Raw genomic sequence first — 12578 nt, 5'->3', positions numbered from 1 at the left:
CTATTTCTATAGATCTGTCTTGATTCCTTTACATATAGTGCCATAAAATCCAGAATTATTCTATAGCACATTGTACATACATGTCCCAGCCAATCCAGAGATACAAACATAACTCTTCGACTTGCAACACATTTATTAAGATCAACGATACAATCAAGCATCAATAAAACGAACCATACTATATAGTACATACAACTCTCTTAGATATTTTATTTTATTTTACTAGCACCATGCTGTGTGCCCAACAGCATATATACTGCTAGCTTATTCTTTTAACAGACTTCAAATAAGCAGAGAAACATTTCCCCAACGGCTAGTGGTTTATCACATAGAAGCAGTGGTTGGACATGGAGGGATAGATACTATCAGTAATGCCTTGTAACATCAACACTACAGACTTCATTGATGGCCGTAGAGCTGGTTCATCTTGTATGCACCATAATCCCACCTTAACCATATTCTCCAAGCTCTTCTTGTTCACTTCTTCGCCACCCACAATAAGCTTATGCAGCGCTCTACTCACAAAGCACTTATAGACCCAAGTAGAAAGAACTATCTCCTCTGCTCTAACACTGACATCCAAGTTCCTCCTGCAACAAACTAGTTCAAGAAGCACTACACCAAAACTGTAGATATCTGCCTTCACTGAGATTGGAGTGTTCTTTTGCCATTCTGGTGCCAAATACCCTCTTGTCCCTCTTATCCCTGTGAAGGTCCTTGTTTGATCCGGCATCAGCAGTTTTGCAAGTCCAAAATCAGCTATTTTCGCATTCCAAGATTCATCCAACAGAATGTTTTGAGGCTTTATGTCGCAATGAATGATAGGGGACTTGCACTCTTCATGTAGATAGAGGAGACCTCTTGCCACATCAACTGCAATTCTCACTCTTTCATCCCAAGCTGGATGCCATTCTGCCCTGAAAAGAAGATCTGCAAGGGAGCCATTGCTCATATATTCATAGACAAGGAGCCTTTTGGACTCCTCAGCAGAGTAACCCAGTAATCGAACTAAGTTCTTGTGATGAGTTCTTCCAATTGCCTGCATCTCCGCTCGAAACTCCCTCTCACCTTCTTCCACTAACTTCTCCAGTCTTTTTACTGCAATGAGTTTTTTGCCTTTGTTAAGAGCCCCTTTATACACTGCTCCAAAGGAGCCCTTTCCCAATTCTTGCTTGAAACCATTTGTAGCTCTTTTCAGCTCATTGTATGAAAAAACTCTCAACGTGAGCTCCTCATCTGCCAGGCCCAGATTACCATTAACCTCTGTGAGCCTTTTGTAGTGTAGAACTCGAATTTTGAAAATGTAGAATCCAGAAATTGCGAGAGCAACACATATGAATATGATGAAACCTAAGGTTATAACAAGAACTTGCACAAGTAGTTTCTTGCTTGTGCTATCAACCTCCATAAATGGATTCACCGTGGTGGGAAATTGATCAGTTTGGTTGTTGCTTTCGGTGCTTGTGATCATTCCAACCCTGAAGAAGGCTATGGTACTCTCGTCTAGATCCCTTCTGACATATTTGAGTGGTAGATTTTGCTTTGTACAGTATCCATCCTGGAACAGAGCTGCACCACAGTTACAGTCTTCTAAACATGACCTGCTGCATTCTTCCTTCAACATCTCCTCTTCTGCATAATCAGTGCCTCCCCACATCATGTTGTTCATGGTGCTCATTTGATAATTGGATATGTTTACTTTCCCTCCTTGACACTCTACTTCTGTATAGTTTCTCAAGCAACCCAGCATTTTCCGATCCATATTAACGTAATTTGATCCAGGAAGACAAAGACAGCTTGGTTGGTCATCATCGAGTGTGCAATAGCTGTTAAGGCCACATAATCCTTTAACTTGGCAAGGCTTATCTATAGCGGACCACATGAAAACAAATGGTTGGAGCTTTCCATTGTTATCATCAGAACCATGAGAATACAACCGGAAATTTCCATCCACGCCAACAATTGCACGGTACATGGTACCATTTTTGTAACCATTTTTAGATCCATCATATATAACTCTGTAAGTGTTGGAATATTTCCAAATAGTAGTAGTATTGGTGATAACAAGAGTACCTGTAGGATCAAGATAGAGGTGAAAATTGATGCCGATGTTGAACGTGTTAGAGCTCCAATAAGCATCTGTGATCCAGTCTTCAGTGTTTGCCGGGTATAGGACTAGATTTCCATCACCCTGCATCTTGAGATGAAACCGTCCAGTAGAGTGATCAGCTTCTGATAAGCTAGAGTATAGCTGACCTCCAACAGGCAGAGTTTGACCATTCAGGATAGTATCAGTAGGATAATCAAAACTCTCCCAAATAACTTCGGATCTTTCATTATATAAAACAAAGTTGCCAGAATCAAGCATGGAGGCAAAGGACACAAGTTCATTGATACTGTTGGAGACAATGAGTTTCTTCTGTCCTCGCTCATTTAGCAAGACAAGCTCACCATGCTCTGTTAGCTGCAGCACTGAACTTGAAGCGACTGGGAGGTCATCCCGGTTTGCTGTCCAAACAACTGTTTTCTGACTGATATCCTCCAACCAAATTCCGACCGCAAAGCCACTTCCTTGCTGATAAAAGCCGAATGAAAATTTGCCTGAAGGAGAAGGCCATGAGCTTGGGTGAGTGATGGGAGAAAGTGAAGAGCCCCGGGCTATTTGGCTGGAATTATGCTGCTGTTGAGCTCCTTCACTTAAACAACATAGGCAGAGGAGACAAACACAAATAACACTAGTGGAAGCCATTGTCAAGATAGAATGAAAAACCAGGGTTGCACTCTTAGATTTGTACATATATTATTAAGGTGTGTGTTGACCAAATGCAAGTCTTTTGTCGAGTCAATTCATGTGTAGATGGAGGGCTGGTCCTTTTTTTTTTTTTTTCCCTAGATTTGTATTTCTTCTCCAAGGTCGACCCGAATAGTCTCCTCTAAGTTGTGGTGGTGGTGTGGGGGGTGCAAAATCAACTTCCAAGGAAGGAAGGTTTACTTGATCCAAAAGGAGACTGCACTTAGATGCTCTCTCCATCTTTTGTAGTTGAGATTGCTGCAGGTGAAATCGTTAGTTAAGCAGCAATCTTAGGTTTTCTTGTCTTCTCCTATTTGGTGACGCATAGATTTAGTACATAGGTAGGTCAAGCGAATAAAGTTGTGTGATTCGTTTCTTTGTTTTCTTCCATTGCAGTTCTGATCTTGAGGATGTACGTACTCATAAGATTTTTACAGTTATAGTTTATGCCCTTGAACTAGAAGTTGCATATAACTTGCATTATAAAGAATGAACTAGAATAATGAACAATTTCAAAACATCTAATTAACTATTTAGTCTATATCATTATTCATTTACGAACCATTATAGTTCGAACATTACATATAGCCATCGTAATACAAGAACCTAAGGCAGATTCCATTATGCTTCAAACAAACATTACTTACATCCATCACAATACAGAAGTGGCAAGGTAGAACTGGCGTTATAGTTCAAACAAGATGGGGATGTCCTGGAGATGGAGGGACTGGTATGTCCATGGTCCCTTCCAACATCAAGATGACGTTCTTCATGAATGGACGGAGAGCTGGATCATCTTGAACACACCACAACCCCACTTTCACCATTCTTTCTAGGGTCTTCAAATCCACATTTTCATCCTCCTCCACAAGCCTACCTAACTCTCCAGCTGCATAGCAATTATATACCCAATCCGAAAGAATCATATCATCCGGTGTTGAAACATTCACTTCTATGTTTCTTCTGCAGCATACAATCTCCAGGAGCACAATACCGAAACTATAGATATCTGCTTTTACTGATATCATGGCATTCTTCTTCAATTCCGGTGCTGCATAACTTCTTCTCTGGTCAACTAGTCCAGTAGAATTAATTTTTGTTTCACTTGGAACTAGTAGCCTTGCCAAACCAAAATCTGAGATCTTGCCGGTCCAAGTGTGATCCAGGAGTATGTTTTGGGGTTTCAAATTGCAGTGGATTATGTGGACACTACACTCGTCGTGTAAGTAGAGGACCCCCTTAGCCACATCTAATACAAGTCCTGCTCTTTCTTTCCAAGAGAGCCGCACCCCTTTGGCCTTGAAGAGAACATCTGCAAGTGAGCCATTGCTCATGTATTCATAAACGAGAAGCTTCCGAGAGCCCTCAATGCAGAAACCAAGCAACTGAACTAGGTTTCTGTGATGAGTTCTTCCGATGGTAGTGATTTCAGCTTTAAACTCCCTTACTCCTTCTTCCACAACTTTCTCCAGTCTTTTGACAGCAACAGTTGAGCCAGACAGAGTGCCTTTATAAACAGCCCCAAAACTGCCTCTTCCCAATTCTTCCTTGAAGCCATCTGTTGCTTCTTCAAGCTCAGTGTAAGAAAATGATTGCAAAGTGAAGTACCCTTGATCAACTAATCCGGAGTTTGTATACTGCAACAGCTTCTGATACCTATGTAGTCTGTGCTTGTATAAAAAGAAGCTAGAGAATGCAAAGACAAAACACATGAAAGCTATGAAACCCAGACTTAGAGCAAGAATTTTAAGCATATTATTCTTATTGCTTTTGTTTTCTCCCCTCCAACTGACCGGAACAGTAGGCTTTGGTCTACGGACGCTTCCAAGAGCCACCCTGATGAATCCTTTGATTCCTTTCTCAGATATATTTTTACTAATCCTGCCGTATCTAATTGGAAGCTTGTACATATTGCAACTCGCATTTGTATATAGGACCGCCCCACAATTGCAGTCCTCCAGGCAAGAGTCACTACAGAGTTGCTGGTTTTTCTTTGATACCAATGAATATGGATGATCACCCCACATCACATTCTCCATTTCAGCTACCTTGTACTGCAAGCGAGGGTCTTGATGATTGCTAGTGCAGCCATCGCCACTGGAATTCCGATAGCAGCCAGATGTATCAGTAGGGTCGATCACAAATCCTGGATAACAATTGCAGTTGGTTTTGTTTCCTACTGCTGTGCAGTAACTGTTTAAGCCACATGTACCTTTGACTTCACACTCGTCCTGCAAAAAGGACCAAACCAGCTCTTCCCTGGAACTAGTACTATCATTGCTCACAAAATTGTGCATGTAGAGTCGAAGAATCCCAGTCACATCCAGTGTTGCGCGGTGGATAACATTCCAACTCCGGCCATGATACGATCCATTGACCAAAGTGAGCACCCTAGTGTCATCCTGTAGCAAAGTGAGAAAACCTGATATGTTCAGACTGAGGTGTACACTGAAACCCTTACCATAAGTACCAGTAGACCAATAAGCATTATCTGGATTCGCGGAGCTATTTACTGGGTAAGCAACTAAGTTTCCATCATCTTGCATCCACAACCGAAATCGTCCACTCGAATGATCTGATATAGACGCACTGGATACCAACCTGTCGGGAGCATACAGATTTTGACCCCCCAGAATGGTATCAGTTGGAAAACTAAAGCTCTCCCAGATAACAGTAGAGTTATTGTCGTAAACCACAAAATTTCCAGAATCAAGCAGTGCAGCTGAACTTGCAGACCCGTACGTTGCTGAGTTCGGTCCCGTACTTGAGAAATTAGCAACAGCTATTTCTTTTTGGTGCTTATCATAACTCTGAAGGAGAAGACCATTTCTCTTCAATGTTAGAGTAGAGCTAGAGGATACAGGCGGATCATCGCGGTTTGCAGTCCAGACTACTAGTGGCTTAGGCTGATTGACAAGCCATATTCCAACAGCAAAGCCGTTGCCTTGTCGATAGAAACCAAAGGCAAAACGGCCTGAAGGTGAGAGCCATGAACTGAGGTTAGTGTTGGGGGATAGAGAGGAGTCCAAGCTGATGTTATAGGATTTGGAGTGGATTCTTTGAGCTTCCACATTCATCATGATTGAGATGATAACTACAACAGTACTGAGTAAGAACATAATCAGTACAGAAGAAGAAGAAGCCATGAGAGAAAGTAGCTCGAGTTGATCACGCAGCTCACTTCTATAAGGGGATTCAACTTTTTTCTAAATTCATAACATAGTTTTGTGACTTCTCTCCATGTGAATTCTGAAGTAAACTGTTGGTGTGGTATGTCACAGTAGAATATGTCCCTTTCGTCTGGTCTTCATCAACTTTGATACAAATACATGGTCCCAATCAACTTGCGCTCCCTCTGTCCGGAAATAATTGAGTGACTAACTGGGACCTGGGATCAAACTTTTCTCTACATCCATAGAATTTGGTGTGTGGTCACAAAATCTAGTGTTGCTATCTTGTCTTCCTTAATGTTTGTGTACAAGTCTTCCCCTGTCAATTCTCATAACTACAACCACTCATTGCTGCAGGTTCTGCATTGCGAGGAATCTGGACTTCGAGTCCTTGATATTGATCATTGCAGTTGGAACACTCTGCACACTCCAAACCATCTTTATTGAGGACATATGCATGTCCTTGGTTTCCAAGTCTTCTTGTGGAATTTTCTTTGTCATTCCGATGGCAATATTCTTTACATAACTGTGAACCATACAATACATAGACGACCAGAAACTAGCAGTTCTGTATATCTGAAGTAATTGTTCGTTTGTATTGTCTTGATGTTTATGACAAGTCTTCCTCTCTGAACTCCCATACTGACACTCACGCCGTGATCAGAAAATTAAGGAGAGAAATTAGTGAACACGTAGACAAGTCTATTTCATTTTGAAGAGACATATGATAAGTCTTCCTTCTGAAGTCAAGCAAACCACTAGCAACCAGAAAAGGAGAAATAATTGATAGGTAAAAGAAGTCTTTTTCATTTTTGAGTACATCTACATTAATACATATGCATGTCCTTGATTTCCAGGTCTTCTTGTGGAAATTTCTTTGTCATTTCGAGATCAAATTAGTTATTTGCATCAACTGTTAGACGCACGATATAAAACCAGCTCGTTGGTGATGATCGAGTCTTCCTTTTGATGCAAATAGATCTCTAGCTAGGTTTATACACTCATGATACAAACTTAATGGACAGAGTTAACGCCAGGGGCAGTTGGTTAAAAACTGAGACAGAAAATGTGAAAATAGTTATGCTTGTTGTAAAACAAAAAGAATAGGTTGAGAAATGAGAGAAACAACCAAGAGAAGAGAATATGTATATCTTATTAAGTATGGAACTATCTCTTATGTAGAGATAAGGCCATGATGTAAATTACAATAACAACCCTAGTCGGCTAATTACAAGAATGCCCACTAAATAATAACTATTTACAACACTCCCCCTTGGGTATTCTCTGTCATTAGTTTCCCCTGATATGTGTTTTGGTGTTGCCTCGTCAAAACCTTGCCAGGTAATAAAAACCCTATGGGACAAAAACAATCCTGGTCGAAGGAGAAAAGAGTACAACGCACAAGTAGCAGTAATAGTCAGAACCCTTGATTTCGGTGAAGTGGTTCAGTCTGAATCATAAGATGTGAGTCTATGGGAGATAGATGCATAATAGTTGCTACACCAAAACCTTGCCCGGTAAACCCAGTGGGACAAACCCGTGGTCGAAGGGAAAAGATGAGCAAATGCATATATTTCAAATAAAGGCATCTTCAAGATGCAGCATGAGCAAGGTGACCAATTACATGTGTGCCTCATTAAAACCTTGCCATGTAACAAAACCCAGTGGGACAAAATAACCCTGGACGAAGGACAAAAAGAGTACACAATAGTCAAGAGTATGCTTCAGGATACTCCCCCTAATATTGACTCCCCCTGAAAACTACACACTAGGTAAAACTACTACATTGATCATGTTTCTTAAATAACTTAATAGTCAGCATGATTTAAAGAGGTTTTTGTTTCATATACCTCTAAGATTATTGTATTCCCTATAGTAAAGACATAACCAGTTGGGAATAAGCCTTGTGTGGGTTTACATAACCCGTATCAGCATATTTAACAAGGCAAACATCATTCCAAGAATCATAGGCGGTTGATCAATTCCATGATGCCTAGGGATAGAACGAGCCATTTTCCGTCATACATTTAAAGTAACGAAAAATTGTCTTTTATGCCATTTACGGAGGCGGCGTGTTGGCGCAGATCTATATCTAGCTAACAAATTCACATCGGGTGAGATGTCCGGTCTATGACATTTAGCCAAGTACAATAATGTGCCTATTGTACTTAGATATGAGTCTTCTGGTCCCAATATCTCTTCATTATCATCTACATGATGATACGAGTCTCACTAGACTTTAGACGATTATGAGTAAGCTTGAAGACTTTGCTTTATCCTCATTAAAGCATCTTAACATCTTCTAGATGTAATTTGATTGATGGACCAAAATTCCATTTGCACTTACACGGCTTCAGGTCGAAAAAATGATTTGGTCTCTGAAAGTCTTTTTATCTCAAACTCCGACTTCAGGTGTTTTATGGTTTTCTTGATCTCTTCAAGAGTATCAATCAAATTCATGCTATTGACGTAGATCACCAAAAATTGAAACCCGAAGTTTGTTTTCTTAATAAACACGCATGGGCATAGTCCATTGTTCATATATCCCATCCCAAGCAAATATTCACTTAGACAGTTAGACGGTTATACCAACTCCGTCTGGATTGTTTGAACCCCTAAAGTGAACTACTCTAGCAAATGGAGAGCATGTTCTGTGGTCTAGAACTATTTGCATTGGGTAACAGAAGTCCTTCAAGAACCTTCATGTATATCTCTATATTCAGATCCTCCTAGAGATAAGTTGTTACCACATTCATAGGCTGCTTATTCAGTTATTCGGAAACTACCAAACTGATAAGGTAGTGGAACGTTATGACTTCCATTACGGGAAAATACTTCTCCTCGTAATCAATCACAGGGCGATGAGAAAATCCTTGCGCCATTAGAAGAGTTTTGTATATCACAATCTCATTTTTCTCATTACGCTTCCTTACAAGTACCCATTAAACTCTATATGCATGTTTAACATGGGGAGGTGTGAGAACAACAGGCCCATAACACCTTTCTCTAAGTTAAGGAATCTAATATGACCCGGATTGTTTTTTTCCTCTTTTGCCAGTCGTCTCTTCGTTGAGATCTATCAACGAATCAAGGTTCGACATCATCGCTTATTATAATTTCGGTGGCCACCGCAAATACAAATACATCATCGATGAACTCTCATTCTGATTCAATATCTCACTAAATTTACCGAGATTTTCTATTCTCAGGAGTGGGTTTAAATGTTGGAGCGTCCCCCAACTTCGTCTCTTCTAGGACGAACCCATAATCTGGATTAATCTCGTGAGTTGAATTGGTTTGAGATTGCGATGGCAAGAAGATTCATTTGTGTCAAGTTTACCCTCTTCTAGGGATAAGAATCATTCAAACCTAATGATCTACCTCGCTTCAGGGCAGGGACTATGACTGGTTAGCCGCCATGGCCGTACTTCGTCCAACTAGGACTATACGTCCTACGGGGATATTTATCCTTGCAGGTTTGCAGCAGGTATATATGATCTCGTCACTTTAACTAGATCTAATGAAGTGTCTGGCATATTCTGGGATACACTACATAGATCTAGAATTCTTTACACTTCAACTAGAAGTAGAATTCTTCGCATTTCAATATAACATGTGCGGTTTGGGGATCAAGATGAGACATTCTACACGTCGTTCATCAGGAACGCTCACGTTCTTATCTCCCCCTAACGGCGAGAAGACTGTCTCATCAAAGTGAAGACCGCAAATCTAGCGGTATAGGGATCTCCTGTCAAGGGCTCTAAGGAGCACATAAATGGATAGGGTTCATAATCGACATATATGCCCATCATTTGTTGAGGACCCGATTGTGTACGTTGTGGCGGCACAATTGGCATGGAGACTGCAAACCCAATACGTGTAAGTGCAAAAACATCAGGTTCACACCCAGTCACCAACTGTAACACGAAATAAGACGGGTAGCAGTGGGCCTCAACTGGACCGACATGGCTGCATGCAAGATTGCATAGCCCGACGCAAATAGTAAAAGCTTGGTGCGCATTACCAAGGTTCTATCTACGAGACCATCTTGGGTGTGAACATAGGAAACTATATGTTCAACATATCCCAAGGGATATGCAATAATCATCGTAAGTCATCGATGTAAACTCTCCGGCATTATCATATCTTATAGACTTTATAAGATAATCCGAGTGGTGTACCCTAAATTTCATGGGTGAGAGTTTAGCAAACGCAGCATTTTCTTGTGGACAGTGATGTGACATCTGATCACTTTTGTCGATGCATCAACCAAAACCATTAATATTTAACTGGTCCGTATGATGGTTGGATAGGTCCACGTATTTTCCCTTGCATTTTGTGCATAAATAGATAGTGTGTATTCTAGTCTTTGCATATGATGGTCTAGTATTCAATATTCTTAACGAGCAGCTTAACATAATGTGTCATCAAAGACAAGACCCTTATTCTGAAGGGGATGCCCGTGTGATAATTGAGTTGAGGATACGGTGCATCATATGTTTTTCCCGAGTGCAGCAAACACCAATACTATAGCTACTATTTGCTCGAATCATTTAGCTTCTAGCTAATAAATTTGAATGTATTCAATGTACGCTTCTGGCTGCACATTCAAAGGTTATGCAAAGATATTACACCATTTTTCTAGTGGTTTCAATGTTTTAAGCATTGGTTTCAATGAACTTACCTTTCGATAACGTTCTTCTGAAACGTAAAGGTATTTTGACCTCGTCAGCCAGACGAGAACGCTCAATTCCTTAATATTGATAACTAATATCAATTTTGATTTAGATTCTAAGGCAACAAGCCCTTCCATTTTAATATTCTTTTGCTTCATGCAAGGAAGATGTCTAGTTCAAATTGTTTCTTCTGGAGACTACCAATTAACATGATAAAGCTACCGATTTTATCATGTCTGATGAATTTGGAATAAAACTTCAAGTTTCTTAAGGGGATTATTATCGAAACTAGAAGATCGATTTATACATGAACTACGGGTTCATGTCTGAACTACCGGTTCATTTCTGAACTACTAGTTCATTAGGTACATGTATTTTCAAGTTATAATCATGTAACATTGATGATATTAATTCCACGCTACTAATTTAGCATAGTGAATATGTCACGTAACTATGTGTAAATGCTTCTGGCAATTAACTACACATTACATATGGTGAATGTATTAACAACAGCTATTATGAGAAAATATTTGGAGTGCCTTATAGACATGCATAATGACTAGGTACGAAAAACCAGTGTCATTAGATTATTTTTCTTTTGTTTGATTATGCTGGACCAAAGGAATTGACTTTAATTAAAGTGAAAGAGATAAACCTCTACATACTTTACAAGTCTACAGGGCACAATCTGAGAGAAATGTTGGGCTTTTAGGTCCTGTAGAGGGAGAGTAGGCCTACTGGGCTAAGAATGGTCTACCAAGAAATGCAATGTTATTAATCAACCCTTTCGGTAACTCCAATTGTATACTACCAGGTAAGCCATGATGAGGTGGTGGAGCGAGGCTCACTTAAGTATACATCCTCAAAAGTACTTGCCTAGACATCGCATCCAACTAGGTGAGCTTAGTTTGAGAAAAATTATAATCATTGTCATGGACTCAAGGCGACACATGATGAGCTTATGTTCTAGCTTTGCAGCTTACGTCGAGCTTCTGGCTCAATTTCATTTATATTCATGCTTGATTTAAGCTTCTGACTTAACATCGTTAATATTCACCAATGTAACATAAACCAGTGCAATATATGTTATTAAATCATAACAGACAAACTTAATGTGAAAGTAATTATATTAAACCGAAATAAATTAAATTATAACGGAAACAATTTAATTCTCATTGACATAATGTATATGCAATAAAATTGGTATTTACTGAACCAATAAATGTCAATAACGTAGCGGTTATTTGCAAAACTAACTCATTTGCATCTCCAATTGCTTCTGGCATTAATGTCATTACATACTCATAATAATTATCGATATAAACGATAACATAATTGAGAACTAATTGAATAAAACTGACGCGATTTGAATTTGGTAACCGACAACTAATATATGGCATAAATTACTAAATAAATATCATTTATGCAGCGGTTAAGTACCAAAGGCAATGAGTTCAAATCTCATTAATGCTTCTAGCATTACACATAAGTATTAAATTGGATAAATGCTTCTGGCATGACATTGATGTAATAATCGCGTAATTAAACCTTAATACTTCAAGCACAATTTATGGGGTTATAAATGTGTAATTGTTTATGGCATTATACCCTCATAAACGTCAAATTGAAATGAATATGATTCTAATTCGTAATTGACATTAAATTAGGATCCGACATAAAGTCAATAACAAATATCATTTATGTAGCGGTTATGGGTTTAAATCCCATTAATGCTTATAACATTATGTATTACTATATTAGTAATAAATGAGGTAAATGCTACTGGCATAACGTTTATATAATAATTACGTAATTAAACCCAAAATTCATGCTTCTAGCATAATGACTTATAATGGAAATTATTCAAATTGACGTAACTGAATATTAAATTCATAACGTTTGTATCATAATGTGCACAATAATTTGGCCCATAATGCTTGT

General features: G+C 39.3%; 2 protein-coding genes across 2 annotated transcripts; both read right to left on the bottom strand.

Annotated features, from left to right (window-relative positions):
- Positions 1 to 220: 220 nt before the first annotated feature.
- On the bottom strand, positions 221 to 2749 carry LOC101302989 (G-type lectin S-receptor-like serine/threonine-protein kinase RLK1-like). The gene has a single exon (XM_004308214.1). The coding sequence runs from the start codon at positions 2747 to 2749 to the stop codon at positions 314 to 316; it is 2436 nt and encodes an 811-aa protein (XP_004308262.1). The 3' UTR covers positions 221 to 313.
- Positions 2750 to 3395: 646 nt separating this feature from the next.
- Positions 3396 to 5871, bottom strand: LOC101302704 (G-type lectin S-receptor-like serine/threonine-protein kinase RLK1-like). The gene has a single exon (XM_004308213.1). It carries the CDS (start codon positions 5869 to 5871, stop codon positions 3484 to 3486), a length of 2388 nt encoding a protein of 795 aa, XP_004308261.1. The 3' UTR covers positions 3396 to 3483.
- Positions 5872 to 12578: the final 6707 nt, after the last annotated feature.

Source organism: Fragaria vesca, linkage group LG7, assembly GCF_000184155.1.
Source record: "Fragaria vesca subsp. vesca linkage group LG7, FraVesHawaii_1.0, whole genome shotgun sequence".
NCBI lineage: Eukaryota > Viridiplantae > Streptophyta > Magnoliopsida > Rosales > Rosaceae > Fragaria > Fragaria vesca.
The sequence above is the reverse complement of the archived record's forward strand: the minus strand, read 5'-3'. Positions and strand labels throughout refer to the sequence as shown.